This window comes from Corvus cornix, chromosome 14, assembly GCF_000738735.6.
Source record: "Corvus cornix cornix isolate S_Up_H32 chromosome 14, ASM73873v5, whole genome shotgun sequence".
In the NCBI taxonomy this organism is placed as follows: domain Eukaryota; kingdom Metazoa; phylum Chordata; class Aves; order Passeriformes; family Corvidae; genus Corvus; species Corvus cornix.
The window spans coordinates 16,507,955-16,525,424 of record NC_046344.1 but is presented as its reverse complement, the minus strand read 5'-3'; the positions used below and the strand labels follow the sequence as shown (position 1 = coordinate 16,525,424).

Here is a 17,470-nt window from a genome sequence, read left to right as displayed (position 1 = left end):
CAAAACTTTGTTTCTCCTGTTTCACAGTAGCTACAGAATCAGTTCACATCACTCTGCTCTGTCAAGGTCCAGGGCTGCTCACACTCTGGGCTTTTCACCCTGAACATGGCTATGATCAAAGGGTGTCAAATGTCAGGAAGGCATTAGCCTACCTGAGCCACCTGCCATGCTGCACAAATAACACCTAAAAGCTTCTTTTTTTTAGGGGGGACGCAGGAGTACTTTCAATAAATGTCACTTACTCTCAGTCAGGGGAATGGAGATGACAACACCGTTCCCGGTGCCCACCCAAAGGCGGTTGCCAGCGATGAGCAGGGCCGTGATCCGCACGAAAGAGAAGCCCAGCTTTCCAGTGCCTAGGAAGCATGAATGAGAGTTGGGGAGTCAGTGATGACCTTGGGCAAGGTCTGCTTTGGGCAAATTCTGCCTTGAGCTCAGTGAGCAACAGACCCTCACCTAGCATCTTGCTGACGTAAGGCTCAATGTCGACATCCTGCAGATGTTGATGGCTGTGGGCATGGTAGAGCCTCAGCGTGGAGTCCAGGCGGATGGAAACCCACACTCCATCTCCAATCCATGCCAGCTGTCGCACCTGGCTCTCCCGACGAGGATGGGCATCAAAGGATTTCTGAAATAGGTGAACCAATGTAGATACAAAAATGCTGCTAGCGAGGATTTTCTTGCTACTTTCTAAGTCCGTGAGAGACTTTTCTCTCTCACAGAAGAGGGAGCAGAGTATGTAAACGACCAAGCCACCTGCAACCTTGAAAAGTCTTGTTTATGGTATAGTAGAAAAATATTTTGATAATGGATGTTTTTAGGATTTTAGCCAATCACCCCAAGGTGGGGGCTGATCCTTTGTCCAATTAGACTATGAAGAAAAAAGTCTATAAAAGGTTTGTAAAATAATTAAATAAATCAATCTTGCTGCACAATTCCTGCCTGCTGGATCTTCTCTCCTCCTCCTCCCTATGGCTGCAGGACACGGTGATACACCCTAGGGCCCAGGCCTGCAGTAATAAACCAACATGAGCTCACAGAAGGTTTGCCATTATCTATACTCCATATGTACATACATTCAATTTTCCTCAACTGAGATCCCTTGTTTGGGTTCCAAAGATCTTGGAGAAGCTGTGTTAATGCCAGCTGACCCCAGCAGTTCACTACTGTACACAATCCTTTGCTTGAGCAGCTGCATGGCAGCTTTGCAGAGTTGATGGTCTTTTCAGACCACTTCAGGAGCAAGAACATTTAGAAGCCAAGAGCTTTCAGTGTACTTGGTAGAAAAGGAAAACACACAACTCCAGGATAAATTCCAAAGATCAAACTGCTTTGGCTCACTAATGTGAACTTCAGATCCAGCACTTCTTTTCTCCTCAATTAGAATTATTTCAAGCACTCTCAGATTTGTGCCAACACCACTGTACAGATTTTCACCCAAAAGGCTCTAAAGATTGTTATTTCCTTAGTGGAATCCCAGGGGCTTGCTAACTGTACTGTTCCTTTGTGCCATAATGCCTACAGATGGAGAAGCCTCAGATTGTAAGTGAAGAGTCACTGTAAAGCAAACACCTATGTTTGGACAGTACATGGTCTCACAGACTCCCTAGTAAAGGCAAAGAAAATTGTCAGTTTAGACTTACTGATAGAATTATGCTCTGCAAAGGGAGGAAGGAATAAATATCCCCTGGCAGATTAGATCATAACATAACCCAGACTGACAGTCTTGGTCTTGCAGTCAGCAATGACAACCCAAAGGTTCTGAATTTCACACACTGCAGCAGAGAACAGCTGTAAGAATAAATCCAACACAAGTGTGTGCATGCACAGACATGCATGTGCTCTCTTACCTCAATCTGCATTGTCTTCGGCTGGATAACATGGATTTTGTTCTTGTAGCCACACCAGACTCTATCATAGACCACAGCCATGCAGCGGATGGAGTGGTGAGTGTGGCCAAGATCCATCAGGTGGTAATTACTGAGATCCCACTGACCATCTGAGGTGAAAAACAAGTGTGGAAAGATGTATCTCCTCCATGACATGTGAGCATACAACAGAATCCTCTACCTTTCTCTATATATCTGGGTATACAGGCTTAGCTGATACTCAAATGCTCAGTTTGCTTATGTCTGTGACCTTCTCATGGCTCCTGCTTCAGGCACAGCCTTACACTTATGAAATACGTAATGTTTAGTTTAGATAAAGTTTAGTTTGGTGCCTGACAGTGCTCAAATCAGGCCAATTTAAACATCTTTTATTGCAATGAAGTGAACAGGCTTCTCTAATAAGTACAACAAAACCAGTGGGAGAAGAGGAAGACAGCTGACCAAGACTATGCAGAAACTTGAAAGGAAATGGGCCATACAGTCCTTGTGGTGAGGCTTCCTCACAACACAGACCTACAACATAATTCCCCCAAAGTGTCAAATCCAGAAGAAGGAATCAGATCTCCCTTCTCTCACTCTTATTTTTAACTAACCAGGCAGATATTGTGTCCTTCACAGACAGGAAGCCTCTATGTCATGAAGCTTTATCTTATTTCTGATGGGAACAGTTTTGATGTGTCAGTGGTCAGGCTTGAGCTCATGACAAAGGCTGAACCAAAACTTGAATTGCACAAGCCCAGAAATCTCTCTTTCTGCTTGCTGAATGAACTGCTACTCAATGAATAACTAAGTTCTTCATATGCCAACATTTGTCACAGTTAGCTAATTCCCCATGTGCTGTCAGGTGTGAACACAGATAAGAAACTGCTCAAGCCACAGGGAAACAAAACCCACAGCAGTGAAGAGGACCAGAAACTGAATTTACTAAGTGTACCTCAAACAACTGCACAGCATAAAACATGACCTAAAAGCGTCACGTTTACTCCACATGTGCTACACAGCAACTACACACATTTTTGTTCAGAAAAGCTCAGGAAGTGGTGTTAGAGTACACCTGAGATGGTTTAGGATAGCGATTAGTGTATAATAGCTATGTTTTAACTCGGTGTTTGTACTCCAGCAGCCAGCAACTTCCTTTCTCACCTCAGTAGTGTTTAATCCACTGCTACACTTTTAGCCAAGTTTTGTTTTCTCTATTACATTGAGTCTTACCTTCTCCCCGATGGAATATGGCTAGTGTTCCATCTGCCAGAGCAACCAGGACCCTCCCTTTCACATGCCTGAAATAACAGAATAGTAAATACATAAAAACTCCAAAGAAGTGAGGGACTAAAAAACTCTTCCTGCCATCCACACACACCATCTTTATGTAGTCTCCACAATTCCCAGTCAGTTTAGCATTGCAGGAACATCCTGCAAGAGGTCACACCTCTTAACCTTCACTGCAGTAAGATCATCACATCTGTAAATTTTCTGCTGAGGAAATTCTTCTCCTTCACAATACAAACACCATCAATCTCAACTAATTCCCCCTAATTTACCCCTCAGTGAAATTTTGCCTTTCTCCTCCCCACTTACTTTCTCCTGATATTGCTAGTCATGTATTCACTGAATTGGGTCAGGACTGCAACTGAGCAGGAAAACGGTTGGTATGAGGCTTTCCCATAACTTTTAAAAACCTTCAGAAACTTCTCTCACAAAACAATGCACTTCGGAAAGGAAACAAAAAATTGTGGCTGCCCCATCCTTGGAAGTGCTCAAGGCTGGGAATATGGATGGGGCTTGGAGCAACCTGGGATAGTGGAAGGTATCCCTGCCCATGGCAGGGGGTTGAAACAAGAGGATCTTTAAGGTCCATTCCAACCCAAAGTATTCTGTGATTCTGTAAGTCTGTGAGAAAGAGCTGCTAACCCACTCCAAAGCATCACTTAAGCCCCAAACCTTCTCCTCCAGGACCCTTGGAACACACACTTACACCAGGCTCAGCACAGAGTCCTTCAGCTTTATTGAGTGCAGACACTTCTTCCAGTTGGACACAGCTGAGTGCACGTAAAGCCTGTGAGAGAGAACAAATTGGGGAGGGTTAGCAGCAGGGCCCACACCTTCAGCCTGCCCAGGCTTGAGTCTTCTCTTCTGGTAGGAAAGGTGGAGGTGAGGTAAGAAAGTGATGTTAAATCCCTGAGACTACGGTGAGCTGAGCAATGAAATGAGGAATGAAAACCTTCTCCAGAAACAAGCAGCGAACAAAAGGTGTGTGGACATGAAAAATAGAGCCCAGAGCAGGGAGGTGACACAGAGCTCTGCCAACCCAAGGGGAACACACCAGCCATTCTGAGCTCCCAGCCACATGGTGGGGGCGGCACTGGTGCAGGTCCCAGCATCCCCGGTTGACTCCTGATCTGGCAGTGTTGTGCTGGGCTCCATCTTCAGCTGCCCATTCTCCCTGAAGAGGCAAAAGAACAATGTTAGAGGTTTAGCAGCAGCAGTGCACAGAATGCCCACCTAGCCTGGCAGCCACAGACAGGTATGGGCCCTTGAAGACACAAATCACTTCTTGCTCTTCAATAAGTTTTTAACTGCAAATCTGCAATTTACACTATTTCCTTCCTCCTCCCCTTACAAACAACAAGTACTTCAAATCTACAGACCCTAACTGTTTAGCAGGACTATTACACAAACAGTATTTTCTCTGTTCATTTCCAACTTCAACAGAAACAACTTAGAACAACATGGGCATTCAGGAACAATCTGCATCCAAGACTTCCACCTGTTCTTAAGGCCATCACATCAGCCTTGTTTGTCTCAAGAACTTTTGAGCGGTGAATATGCTTTCTTGGTTACTGTTACAGCACATCGGAGGTACTACTAGAATAAATCAATCATCATTTCTACACACATATGAGTAAGCTCACATGAAGTGTACACATACTTTGGAGGATCTGCCTTAACCACAGGTCTAAATTCATAGTGAGAGGTCAAATATTTGCATTTTAACAGCTGACTCAGTCAGTCAGTGTAGGCTGAGCCATGTCTGTTTTCATTTCATTTTTTGCCTCCCTATTATCCCAGCTGTAATACTCCTTGGGGACAAAATGGATAGAAGTCTGACACTTTATCAGAAGATCAGGCTGGTTCTCTTATCACAAAGCTTATGAAAACAGAACTGATTAGTAACAGAACAGAACCATTACTCTGACCCCAGCCCACCTACCCATTCTGCCTTGGTGCCTGGGCTGGGACAGGGTCTGTGAACACGTGCTCGGTGAGGGGCCCGGGCCGCGCCTGCATCGGCTCTGCCTCACCAGCGCTGCTCTCCGGTACCTCTGTAGCCTCTGTTGCCTCCTCGGTCGACTGAGACTGGTTGATCTTCCCGTTGCAGACAGGAGCCACCTCACCTAGAGGACAATGAACAGTGTGAGACATGCTGGAGAATGAGTTGGTGAGTTAACTATCTAGACATCAGGCTGTCAATTCTTTATTTTATCTTTCCTTGCCAAACTCAATCAAGCCCTGAGCCTGTGCCACAGACACAGCAGCTCATCCAGCATCTTCTGCCTGGATGGGAAACAGACACTATTTTAAGGTGAGGCCTAATCTGTGACTAGCACAGCACAGCATTGGAAGGACTCCATGGCTGTCACTGCAGTATGGAGTCAGCAAGGGCAGCAGTATGATTTGCATGTGAGCTTAATTGGCTTCCCAAGGCTCAGAGAACAAAGCAATCAGAACAGCAGCACCTGTAGCAGGGCAAACACCTCATCTGCCCAGAATACTCTCCTGTATGACTCCTGCAACCAGGCTGCAGCATGTGAATCAGAGAAAAAAGGAGGGCTCTAAGAAGAAATGTATCAAAAGGGCCTTTGGTACTCCTGTATCATAAAAACAGAATTCTGGAGGCCTCTGAAGTGTTTAACTTGAGGACAGGAGGATGTGGCTGTAACACCAGGAGCTCGTACAGGACTAGCTGTAATTGAAATGTCACTAAGTTTTACATCCCAAAACTCACTCTGTCCCTTGTCCAGCACAGGTGTGTCCCCACGCGAGGAGCAGTTGCTTCGTGGCACATTGCAGCGGGTTGCACAGCCCACCAGCGTGATCCCTGCCAAGACACCATCTGCTCCAGCTGACTCTTCGGGATTCACATCCCCCTCCAGGAAGATCTCGCCTGGGGGATAGTCACTCTCACTGGCCGCTGAAGATAAAAGAACAGGTACTCGCATAAATCAAGCAGTCACTGCTAAGTTAATGTAGCCGTACTCCTGAGATCACCCTAATGATGGGAGATTCTGATCCTTGGGGTTCACCACCCTGCGGAGGCACCACAGCATCCATCAGCAGCCTGATCCATGGCAGATCCCCTCATCCCTAGTATCAGTATCCAAGGCAGGTACACAGCCCTTCCACACCAGACAAGGCTCACTCCTGCTTCCAAAAAACACTGTTTGTGTACCAAATGAATGACTTACTGAACCCTGAACAGGGAGGAATCTCCAGAGAAAGGTCCTACAGGAAGGCAAGATCCGGGTTATGATTTTGGGGAACAATGACAGAACACAAGAAGGCGGAAGGGTTAGTTCCAGTTCCCAAGTGAGGACGTCTGTCACTCCTCAGTGGTGCAGGTGACCCTGTGCAGACCCCAGCCTGGGCCCCACTCACCGGGGATGCTGGAGATGCAGAGCACGTGAGCGTTGCAGACAGTGAACTGGTCCACCACTGTGCCAGGCTGGTTGGCATCAATGATCACGACTTTACTGGTTGACAGCGTGCTAGTGAGGATCCAGACACGGCTGGATGTGGCATCCATCTCATGGAGCTCCTTTGCCTTTGGGAGAGCAAACACACAGGCACAATCAGCACTCCTCTTGGATCAATCTGAGCCTAACAATGCTTGGCAACATTTACACATGGTGTAATTTATTTTAAATTATACATTCTATTCTATAGTAAAATTATAGAAGAATTTTTTTCTATTTTATATAGTTGTCTAATCAGTTATATTTTAGTTTTTATTTTTATTAATTTGATTCCATTCATGTTGTTGCACTAGTATCCAGAGCACTGGCCAAAGAGCCTGTCTGACTCCTTATGCTCCAAGAGCAATATGGCCACTAATTTCTCTGTTGACGTGTCTGACAAATGTCATATCAAATGTCACTGAATATTCATTCATCCAGAATGCTGTGAGTCTGGGATGCACCCACAACTGATCAGCTTAAGCAAGCTGGTCTTAGGAGAGTATAAGGCAGCAGTGTAAAACAGGTGTGGAGAAAAACCCTACAAACCAGATAGGATAAAATATTGTATTATTATCTGCAAATTACAGCTTGGTTCTTTAAATAGGAGAAAAACAAAAAATCATTTAAGACTACCAAAAACCGGAACTGGATTAAATCTCAAGCGGCCCAAATGGACTCACAGACTCTCTGTTCCTTTAACAAAGCCTTGCCTAAATGTATTATTTTTTAAATTTACAATTATGAGGGCTATATAATCTTCCTAGCAACCTCATCAAGCATTTAATTGCCCTTATTATAAGGATTTTTTTCAAAATTCCAAACGTTTCAAAAGCAGAAGTTGGAAAACTTTATACTGGATGATTTGTCCCAAATCACACCCAAAGTTACAGAAGAGCCAGAACACCACAGCACTGCCCCACAAGTACAAGAGCATTTTATGGCACAGTACAAAGGTACTGAGAGAAGGGGTATGGTAGGAATGAAATAACAAAAAACATCGGACGGAAAAAAATCCATTTTCTTTTCTGACCTTTTTTTTCTCGGGAGATGTATGGTTACTTTTGTTGTTCTCGCCTTCCACTTCCCTATCACAGGTGAGGGGATCACGCCCAGGATCTAGTTTCTGCCCATTCCCAGGCTCCTGTTCCAAAGGTCTCCATCCTGAGAGATTGACTCCAGCTGCACACCACAGCTAAGAAACAGAAGCAGGAATCTGAACTAAGGATTCTGCAGGCTCCGTGGTCTCTTTGAATTTAGGCACCTTTGTGGAGAACTGTCAAATGTCAAACATCTAAAACATTAAGTTGTAAACACCAGATCTTGACAATTTCTCCTAGAAGATATCCAATTTGATGCAGGTAAGACAAAGGATCTCTGTACTCAGCAAAATCACTCCTCTTTAGTCACTGCAAGTGACTAAAGTCACAAGCAAGCCAGGACATGGCTGATGTTTAATGTGTTCAAACTGACAGCTGGCAGGTCAAATGAGACATTAGAAAGAGATTCTTCCCTGTGAGGGTGTGAGGCCCTTGCACAGCTTGCCCAGGGAAGCCTGTGGCTGCCCCATCTCTGGAAGTGTAGAAAAACAGTCTGCTGGTTTAGCTCCCACACAAGCAGTTTTTTGAAATCAAATCCAGTTAATCTCCTATGAGTTATTTCCAGGGAGCTTTTTAAGAGAATACTTGGAACAGGGCTACAGAAACAAACACTAGATTTATCCAAAACCCTAAGGGAAAGATGCTGCACAGAGCATTATCTAAAGATCACATGTAGAACCTTCTAGAAACAAGAGCATTAAAATTTTCTTACGATTTAACCATCAGGATGATTTCTAAAAATAATCTCTGAATGAATTAGTGACAAACTGGCTATTTCAAAACAACCAGTTACAGCAGATAAGTCTACCATCTGCCCACATGACCACTTATGCCCATCTGCAATTCTACTCAAAATATTCTAGTATCGATAGACATGGCTTCACAAAAATTTACTCCAGATAATACTGGCCTGTTACCAACGAATTCTGGTCAACAGTAGAATTTAAGGAGTGATGAAATGCATTTTTACTTTCACTTGCTCATTTTCATGAATTTTTATATTGGTTTGCATTACACCCCGAGGAGTCTTAGCAAAAGCGTTAGAAGCATAAAATGTTGCTGTTGTTAATAAATTGTGTCAAAAAAGCAAAAGATGTCAGAGAGCAGCAGGAGACCCAGCAACCAGAACCAGCTGAGAATTGTGTCCTAAAATACTTTTTCCTACATTGACTAGAAACCACCATTCAAAAAAAAGAAAGTGGAAGATAGAATTCGGAATCTACAATGTCAGAAGAATTCAGATTGTTGTAAAAACTGCAGGTTTAGTGACCCAAATTCTTTGCATATCTCATGTCCCCTTTCTGGACTGCATGGTAACCAGAAACAACATACCTTCATAGTTGGGTCTTTCTCTACTAGTGGACGACAATACACAGGCACAGGGACATTTTTCATGCGAGTGTCTTCCTGACCACCATTGGGACTCAGCTAGGGGGAGAGAAGACAAAAAAGACAGTATAAAGCTGCAAACACTGGGATATGGCAAGAGAGATGGAATCAGTGTGGCAGAACCAATCAGAGGTGGCTGCTGCTGAGGCTTCCTATCATGTCTTCTGTGAAACAGAGTACTTAAGGGGAGAAGAGCAGTGCACTCAAGAGACAATCTCACAGTCATCACTGCCCCAGTGATGGCCAACAGAGGTTACACATTGCCCTGCTGATAGAGAAAGGATGCTCCCTGCAAAGAGTCAGGACACCAACATTACCTTCCATCGACAGCTGGACTTGATGATCTTAAAGGTCTTTTCCAAACTTAATGATTCTATGATTCTATGGCCTGAAACTTCCAAGCCATGCTGCCAGGCTCCTCCCTTTCAGGGGGTCTCTGACCAGTGAAATGCATCATAACCCAACAAGTAAGGCTGATACTGTTTGATTTTGTGTTACTGATGGAAGAAGTGGGCACAAACTGGATTTGTTTTTCACACTAAATGATTGTTATAGTTCTCAAAGTATAAATGAAATAACTAATGTTCCAGCCCAATTATAACAAAGGAAATTAAAAAAAAAAAAAAAAAGAACTAGACTCTGGATGGAAAAGTTTAATTTCTTTTGGTTTAACGTGCTTCTCAGTTTCAGTATTTTCATGCAGAGGATGTCCTTCTACTGACTTTGGTGGAGATAAACAGAACATTAATTTGGTCTGTGCCTACAACTATCATACAAACAAAACATGCACATGGTACCTCTAAATTAATGTCAATGACTAAAGTCACCTCCCCCTCAGCCTGTCCAGAGCATGGTCCCTACCTGCTTGTACTTGGCTGGGAGGCTCCAGCCACAGGCCTGCAACCGCCCATCATCGTTCCGCACGTGCTCCCGGACCTGCCGGTACTGCTCCCGCTTCTGTTCACGGCGTGCCGAGGATGTGCAGTCACTGAGGAGAGAAGCACAGCGTCACCTTCCAACTCATGGTTAAAGAGAGAAGCTGAGGGTGAAGGGAATGGGGCCAGAACAGGGAAGGTCACACACAGCAAACCAAATCCAGCTGTGAAAACAGATGTAGGCAATCAGAGACAGAAAAACTCTGTTGAGATGCAGACACAGGCAGTTCTGACCTGAGAGACGTGGCAAGCCAAGTCATTGTCATCACCACTTATGATGTTCCAAGAGCCTTTCAGAAACAGGGAATAATCCTTCTCTAAAGCCTATGAATCTAGGAGATGACAGCAATTTTTGCTGAGCTGTTACAATTTACCAGTCTAATGTCTCCATCAGGAAGGCATTTTGAGTTCTCTCCCTCCTCATTGTACTCAACTATGGATTTTTCTGTCCATTTTTAAGCTTTCTCTGCTGATAAGGAAAACATGCACTAACTTCTGGTTCCAACAGAACAACTCCAGCTTTGCACTGGCAAAGGTTAAACCAAAAATTTATCTGTGAGCTTTTAGACATGTTTTAATATAAGCAAATGCTGTTTGTCAGCTTCAGCTCTCAATAGGTTTTTAAAGTATCATTCTGAGGTACAAACAGCATCAGCAGAAAAATTAAATCCCGTGGGCAGCTCCATTATGTAATCCACTGCTGGGAAGCACTCAGACACCACAGCATGACTGTGAGACATCATCAGAGAAAAAGACGGAATAAGGGCAGTGGGTATCTATAAAGTTTAAATTTACCTTTCTACAAGATACAGTGTCTTTTCAACAAATCCTTTTTATTGTAGAAGTTATCCTACTTTACCACCACATTCTCCAAAGTCCTTCCATAAAAACACACCCCATGTGAAACCACACAATCTTTGCAATGGCAGAACATCTTGTGAAGTCAGGTAAAGCACAAAAGAGTTTTCTCCCTTCATGTCAGGGGCACAAAGAATTGGGGTAAGACTGTAATACCTATACCCAGAGGCTCATTTTTAGCATGGTTAAGATTAAAACCAAGTACTGGAACTTAAATGCGCTGTGGAGAGAACTTTTATCTTCACTTAAACGCCTTGACATTCTATCCCTTTGTCCTGATGCTGCCATCACATTCCACCACAAAAACCCTCCTTCATTCCACCCCAGTCTGCTAATACAAGTGCAGAACTAGAGCGAGGCCAACTCAAGCTCCAGTGGTCCCTGCTGAGATGATCCATCATGGCCTAGAAAAACATGGCTACTGTATGTTTGGGAGGACAAGATTTGCTGAACTCATCCATATAGTAACTGATCAGTGAAAGCACAGGGAGATAAACCACACAGAACAGAGAAATACTAACGTCACACAGACTGTTTCTAAAGTGGAAACCAGCTTATTTTAAACACTGCTGCTCTTTGGGAGAGCTGCAGGGGGGCCTGGCTTGGCACACAGCCCTGCAACTCACTCGTCAGGGAAGAACTCGAGGGTGCGGCTGCCGGAGGAGATCTGGCACATGGTGTGGCTGCGCCGCTGGCTGAACCCCGCCGTGGTGGGAGACTTGTAGTGGATATTCACAGAGGGGTAGGTCCTCTTTGCTGGGGGAGGACTTGAGGAAGAGCTGAACAGACGGCTGAAGCTAGGGACAGAAAAAGGCCAAAAAGTAAGAGAAAAGGTACCTGGAGAGACAGGCACCATAAGATACACAAAAGGGGAAGCAAGAGGTATGGGATCAAAAGCTGTTAAGCCCATTACAAAAACTGCTCTCTTGAAACCCAGAGCTACGTCCTTGGTTTGACTGACATGTTCTTAGCTTCCAGAAATAGGTACCTTCTGAAAACAGCCCTTTATTACAACTGACTGTGAGTGTATAAATGTTTCCATTCCAGGATACTCATGAACTTTTTCAGCTTGTAAAACAAAATCAATGCGCATGGTCAGATCTAATTTTAATTTCACTAAGGACAAAGGAAGCCCGTGAAGGCACAAAGGTTAAGCCAACAACACTTCTACCTGACATTAATGTCAGAGTCTACTAAGTTGCTGTCTGAAGTAGAAACAGCAACACTCCCTTTTCTTAATCTTGCACAAACCACCAAAGAACTTACAACTGCCAAATGGTGGATTTCTTCTTCTCCTGGACGGATGGGTGCTCACGGGAAGCTCTATGGACAAACACAGCAGAACCAAGTTAATTTCTGCATCTCTGCCAAGCATCAGGTCATTTCCACTAAGGAAGCCATGTCAGAAGTCAGAATTCATTCTAAGACATCAGGGAAAGGGACATGCACTCATCTTCAATGCAAACACACCCAACCACTTTAAGTATCAACACTGACGTGAAAGGCAAGTAAGCGTGTTTAACGCAAAGTTTTATCAACTCTCTGTAACATTGTCTGCCACAGAAAGTGTGGGAACTACAGACTCCAGCGTTAGAGTCACTTCAAGTCATAGCCTTTAGAACTCATCAGTCAGAAGCAATACTCCTCTCCAGATCTTCTCCCAGCTTAATAAGCACGCAAGAAACAAGCAAGACAAACAACTGTCCAGTGTCTCCAAATAACGGTGGCAACATGAGATTTGCAGCCCAGGTTCAGGAACAAGAGAGAAAGTATTGGTATTAGGAGAGAGGCATCTACAGTCTGGAAAACTCCCAGTATTTCTCAACCCTATGTTGGTAGGGGTTGCATTGACCACAGGTTCTGTCCTAAACAGGGATGTTACCTAACACCCAGCCTCACCTGATCATCTCTGTCCACCTGACAGCCTCCTGGAGCTCCATCAGCCTCTCCTTGTACTGGTTGCGCTCCATCAGGACCCGGGCCATCTCCACGCGGGTGAAGCGCCGGCGCTGGGCAATGGGAATGTTGTCCTGCAGAGGGGAGGAGCACTGCTTCAGCCAACAAAAGATGGAATGGGATTGAGGTTAGTACCGGGCAAGTCAGGGGACAGACATATATTTGTTAGTTCTTCTCCTGTCCTGCTTGATCTCCTCCCCATTTCCCCATACAAGAAGCTAATTCAGACAGTGAGCTCCAAACTATGGCCCATGGACCTCTGGGTATTCGGCAAACCCATGGAAATTAGAATGAGAATCACCACCAACTTGAACACATAGACCACACACACACACACACACACACACACACACACACACACACTAGTGTGTGTGGGACTATTGCCAGCAAGGTGCTTTGATAGTCTCAAGGAATGGTAAGAATTGACGGTGGTCCGTTGGTCCAGAAATCTGGAAACCAAAGTTTTAATTCAGTAACAAAGCCAGTCACAAGCAGCAGGGAGCACTACATAATGCCATCTGCCCCCTCAGGAGGACTGGAAGGAGATAGTCTGTTAGTACAGACGGATAAAGATAGGATACGCGAAACTAAGGAAACACCTTTTCCTCTTTGGTGACACAACTTGACCTTCCAATGAGGGCACAGGCAGCTTTGGGTTGGGAACAACAGGAGTGAAAGTCTTTGTCTCTTTTAAAGAATGGAGAACGAGAACAACATGAGTAAGTTGCAGAAAGTATCTGCCCAAAATAAAGACTGCAAGGATTTCAGGAACTCATTACTAGGAGGTGGCACAGGGCTGTGTTAGACTGTGGCAATTCCCAAGCTCAGCCTGGCTGGTAAGTGCTGCTGAGAGTTGGAATAGCACAAACTCACCAAGGCCCTCTCTAGCCTCCTGGACTTTTAATCAAATCTGTATTACTAGTCAAAACAAGAACTGTATAAACAAAGAGGAATTTATAAATTATTTTTTAAATTAAAAAAAGAACCAGACCTCCTGTCAGTTCAGCTGAAAACAAATCCAACTCTCTTCAGTAGCTCATGAGCCCAACTTGAAAATCTTCCCATCTACCTAAATTTTCAATAGACCAAGTTCACGCCAAATAAGACAACAGATTTAAGCTAAAACTGAACCTGCTCTGATACCTTGTGTAAGAAAGAAAACAGTAGCACTGACAAGCAATGTATTTAACTCCCTGTCCTGGCAGGGACATTTACAAGGAAAATCTTGTTACTGCTTGATTTGCCTTTTTTTTTTTTTTTCCACTTACAGTTAGTCTTTGTTGAAAAGCCTCTATCCCAGCCAAAACAGTTTCAAGAGCTGTCCTAGAAGAACAGCCCACGAGCCTTCTCTGCCTGTACCCTGTAACAGGCAGTACTAGCTTATGGAAAAGAATTAACAAGAAAAACGCAGCACTAAGACATGGTGGTAGTCACTGTTGCAAAGCTGGCTGTGTAAACTGGATTTTGCTGCATGATGTCCTCACAGCTACATCTTCACTGCCAAGGTGGGGAGAGGCTCTTCTGGATTAGCTTGACAATCATAACACCCAGAGAGAATCCTCACTGCACACTAAACTTTATTTCTAAATTAGGATGGTGTTGAGCAGGGCAGTGCTCTAGCACCCAGCTACAGAAACTACACCCTGCACAGTGGTACTGCCACTGGGTCAGCTGCTCCTCTCTGCCAGATTCTGTTTTGAAAGTTATATGAAGGGATTTCATGCTCATCAGCCACAACCCATTCACCAGCCTTGCCCTCATTGCTAACAAAGGCACATCAATCTGCATCTCAGGACTCGTATACACGAAGCAACATAGGTAAGTAAATCAACCCCCTTTCCCCGCAGGCATTTTAGTAATGTCATATACCAATTCTGTACAGAGATAGCTGCTTACATCCTCCACCTCCTCTTTGGGCTCTCGTCGGGCAACAATCGCTTCAGATTTCACTCTAGGAAACAGGAAGAAAGGGATCAAAACAGCAGGTGACACCACAGCTAGCTTTGGGAAGAGAATCAGCTATGGGAAGTCTGGCTGCATCCATGACAAGGGAGCCATCTCAAACCATGTGTACCAAATGTACAAATTCTGAGATGATTCTCTGGCATTTTCCTTCCCTCTGGCAGCACATTACTCTGAACAGCTTCACTGACCTCAACCCCCTTTTCTCAAACATTTGTTGTGAGCACCAAAATATTGACCACTGGAAGAATCCAGCCAGTTTCTATTTCTGAACCAGCATCTACGTTCAAATATTTGATGAGAACTGAGCCATTTTCAACAGGGAAAATGCTGGCTTAAATGCTTCTTCTGGGCTGCTTCTGGTTTCAGTAAGATTCTCTTGATTCTCTGTGATTCAATACAGTGAAAAAAGCCCCTAATGTGAAGAACAGTTTGCCAAAATGGTAAAGAACATCAAACCCTGACAAAAAATATTGAAAGTATTTAAGTGAGTGCTTTTAATTTCTTTGAACTCCTAATTTATGAGGCATTACAAAAGGCATTTAAAAAAATCTCTCGTCTTGCAAGATTACTTTCACTTCAGACATTCTGAACAATGAAGAGACCAGTCTGTGTTACTCTTGGTGATTCTGAGCTCAGACTTCAGAACCTTCTGGATTTCAGCTGGAGAACAAACCCTGTCCTCTGCCCTGAGCTCCTGCAGTCATGTGCACCCAGCCACAATGCAACTGTTCTGCTCTGAGCTCCAGGAGGCAGCTTTGTGTATATGGATGTGAAACCATTCCAGGCTTTGCTGGGCAGTTGGGCTTTAGTGTCTCTAGTTTGAGAGGAAGGTAAAAAGTGGCATCTTCCTGTATCGAACTTTAGAATCCCTTCTGCCTCTTCTCACTCTTAACATGAGCAATGAAACAATTACCAATATAGGCATTTAAATATTGCTTGGGCAACTCCATATGAGCTCTTTCAGTAAATGAACGGGCATTCACTTCTCTCAGAGCTATCCTGGCTGCTAGGAGGATCAAGCTCTTGGCAGTTTCCTTCAAAACTACTGGTTTTGAAATTCCCTTTCTTTGGGTGCTTTTGATAGTTGTTGTTGGTTGGTTGGCTTTTAATTGCAAATTTAAACCCTTAATGCTTCGCTCCAGGGAGCCTGGGTTTGGAGCTGCTGCTGCAGAATCCTCATCCTGCCTTGTTGTACTCTCTAAGGTACCTTTGAACGCCAGTGCTAATCCCATGAGTGAAACAGAGTAAAACAAACACACGAGGTGGGTTTACCACTCTTCACTCCCAGCTCCTTGGGTAATCACTCACCTCTTTAGCTCCTCCTCCAGCTCCTTGACTCTGGTTTCTACTTTGGCTTTGGCCTGCTTTGTTGCTTCCAGTTCTCCCTTCAGCACTTCCTGCTCCCCAGACAGCTGGTCCACCTTGGCAATCAAATCATTCTTCACAACGTTCAAAGCATTTCTTGAAGGTGTGAAAGGGACAATAAGCCAAAATGCCCAAAACCAGCAGCTGTCCATAAAAGAGGCCTTTAACTAAAGTCACAGACACTACAAGGGGAGGTGAAACAAGTGTGTTTAACAACTCAGCCCAGCTATGACTCATGGGAAATTAAACTTTGGGAAGATGGAGCTGCAGAAGAACAGAGAAATCACCATAATGGCTCAGGATGAGGTTTGTCCATTCCTGTATCGTGACTAACAAACCAACCTCTCCTTTGGAAGATGGCAGAACACCGCAGAAGGCAGGTGTAGAGCAACCGGTATCTATTTTTGACAGAACGAAGTCTGAAACACACCTTTCAGAACTGCTGTCATCTGCAGTTGTGGGTAATTGTAGACGATGGCAATAGAAATATGCAATTCCAATCAGCTCCAAAACATCTTAAAATTATAAAATCAGCAGCTTCCCATCAGAGTAGGCTCTCCAGCTCTCCCTGGGAGCACTCTGCCTTCCCCTTCCCAGCTTCTCAGCTTTAATAGCTGGTTTGCCAGCTTTTCTCAAAAACCAACTCCATTACATTGTCTGCTTCTCCTCTATCAACTACGAAATAGTTGAGAAATCAAGTGACAACAGTTTCTTTCCTAAAACCAAACCTTGCAAATAAAACCTTATTATCATCAACATCCTCACAGAGGCTCAGACCGACACATGGATTCCCCCTGAAGTTAATTTAGAGATGCAATTGATCTCAGATGGCATCAGGCCCTACCAGCACATGCCCAGAGGCTTTACCCAAGTGCCTGCAGAAAGGAAACAGTTAGGCAACAGCTCAGGAGAGCAAATCTTCTACAAGTGAAGGAACAAGTATTCAGGACAACCAATTAGATAAACAAGTGAGGCAGTTCTGGCCAAGACCAAGGTGACATCTCATTTATAACCAGGCAGGTAGGTCAGAGCATGCGACAGTTCCTTACTTGGTCTCCAGCAGCTGCGAGTTCTCCAACAGCAGATTGCCCACTTCTTTGCCCATTCCTGAAAAGAAAGGCCAGGTAGTTTTCACCTGCTCTCCTAGAAACATGCAGCTTTTGTGGCACTGCCTAACTCATGCTCCAAAAAAAGAAATCACTTTTGTTAGGCTTCCCTAGATTCCTGTGTCCTGTGTGGAGAGTGGAGTGTCTCTAGCTGAATCACCAAACAGCACCAGC

The 17,470-nt window shown here is 44.4% G+C and overlaps 1 protein-coding gene across 31 annotated transcripts in view; it reads right to left on the bottom strand.

Annotated features, from left to right (window-relative positions):
- Window positions 1-17,470, bottom strand: part of MAPK8IP3 (mitogen-activated protein kinase 8 interacting protein 3) — a 72,593-nt gene that overhangs the window by 7,092 nt on the left and 48,031 nt on the right. For 12 of the 31 annotated variants that reach the window (XM_039560613.1, XM_039560601.1, XM_039560604.1 and 9 more), the window contains 18 exons: window positions 17,240-17,297; window positions 16,134-16,286; window positions 14,730-14,811; window positions 12,804-12,955; window positions 12,171-12,227; window positions 11,531-11,701; window positions 9,973-10,099; window positions 9,055-9,150; window positions 7,656-7,817; window positions 6,546-6,711; window positions 5,896-6,081; window positions 5,101-5,284; window positions 4,213-4,332; window positions 3,865-3,945; window positions 3,102-3,169; window positions 1,851-1,999; window positions 457-628; window positions 243-356 (listed from right to left, as the gene is read on the bottom strand). In XM_039560613.1, coding sequence (XP_039416547.1) covers window positions 243-356; window positions 457-628; window positions 1,851-1,999; window positions 3,102-3,169; window positions 3,865-3,945; window positions 4,213-4,332; window positions 5,101-5,284; window positions 5,896-6,081; window positions 6,546-6,711; window positions 7,656-7,817; window positions 9,055-9,150; window positions 9,973-10,099; window positions 11,531-11,701; window positions 12,171-12,227; window positions 12,804-12,955; window positions 14,730-14,811; window positions 16,134-16,286; window positions 17,240-17,297 — 2,298 coding nt within the window. The remainder of the gene's footprint in view (window positions 1-242; window positions 357-456; window positions 629-1,850; window positions 2,000-3,101; window positions 3,170-3,864; window positions 3,946-4,212; window positions 4,333-5,100; window positions 5,285-5,895; window positions 6,082-6,545; window positions 6,712-7,655; window positions 7,818-9,054; window positions 9,151-9,972; window positions 10,100-11,530; window positions 11,702-12,170; window positions 12,228-12,803; window positions 12,956-14,729; window positions 14,812-16,133; window positions 16,287-17,239; window positions 17,298-17,470) is intronic. The other 19 variants (XM_039560605.1, XM_039560624.1, XM_039560614.1 and 16 more) reach the window with 5 other exon arrangements.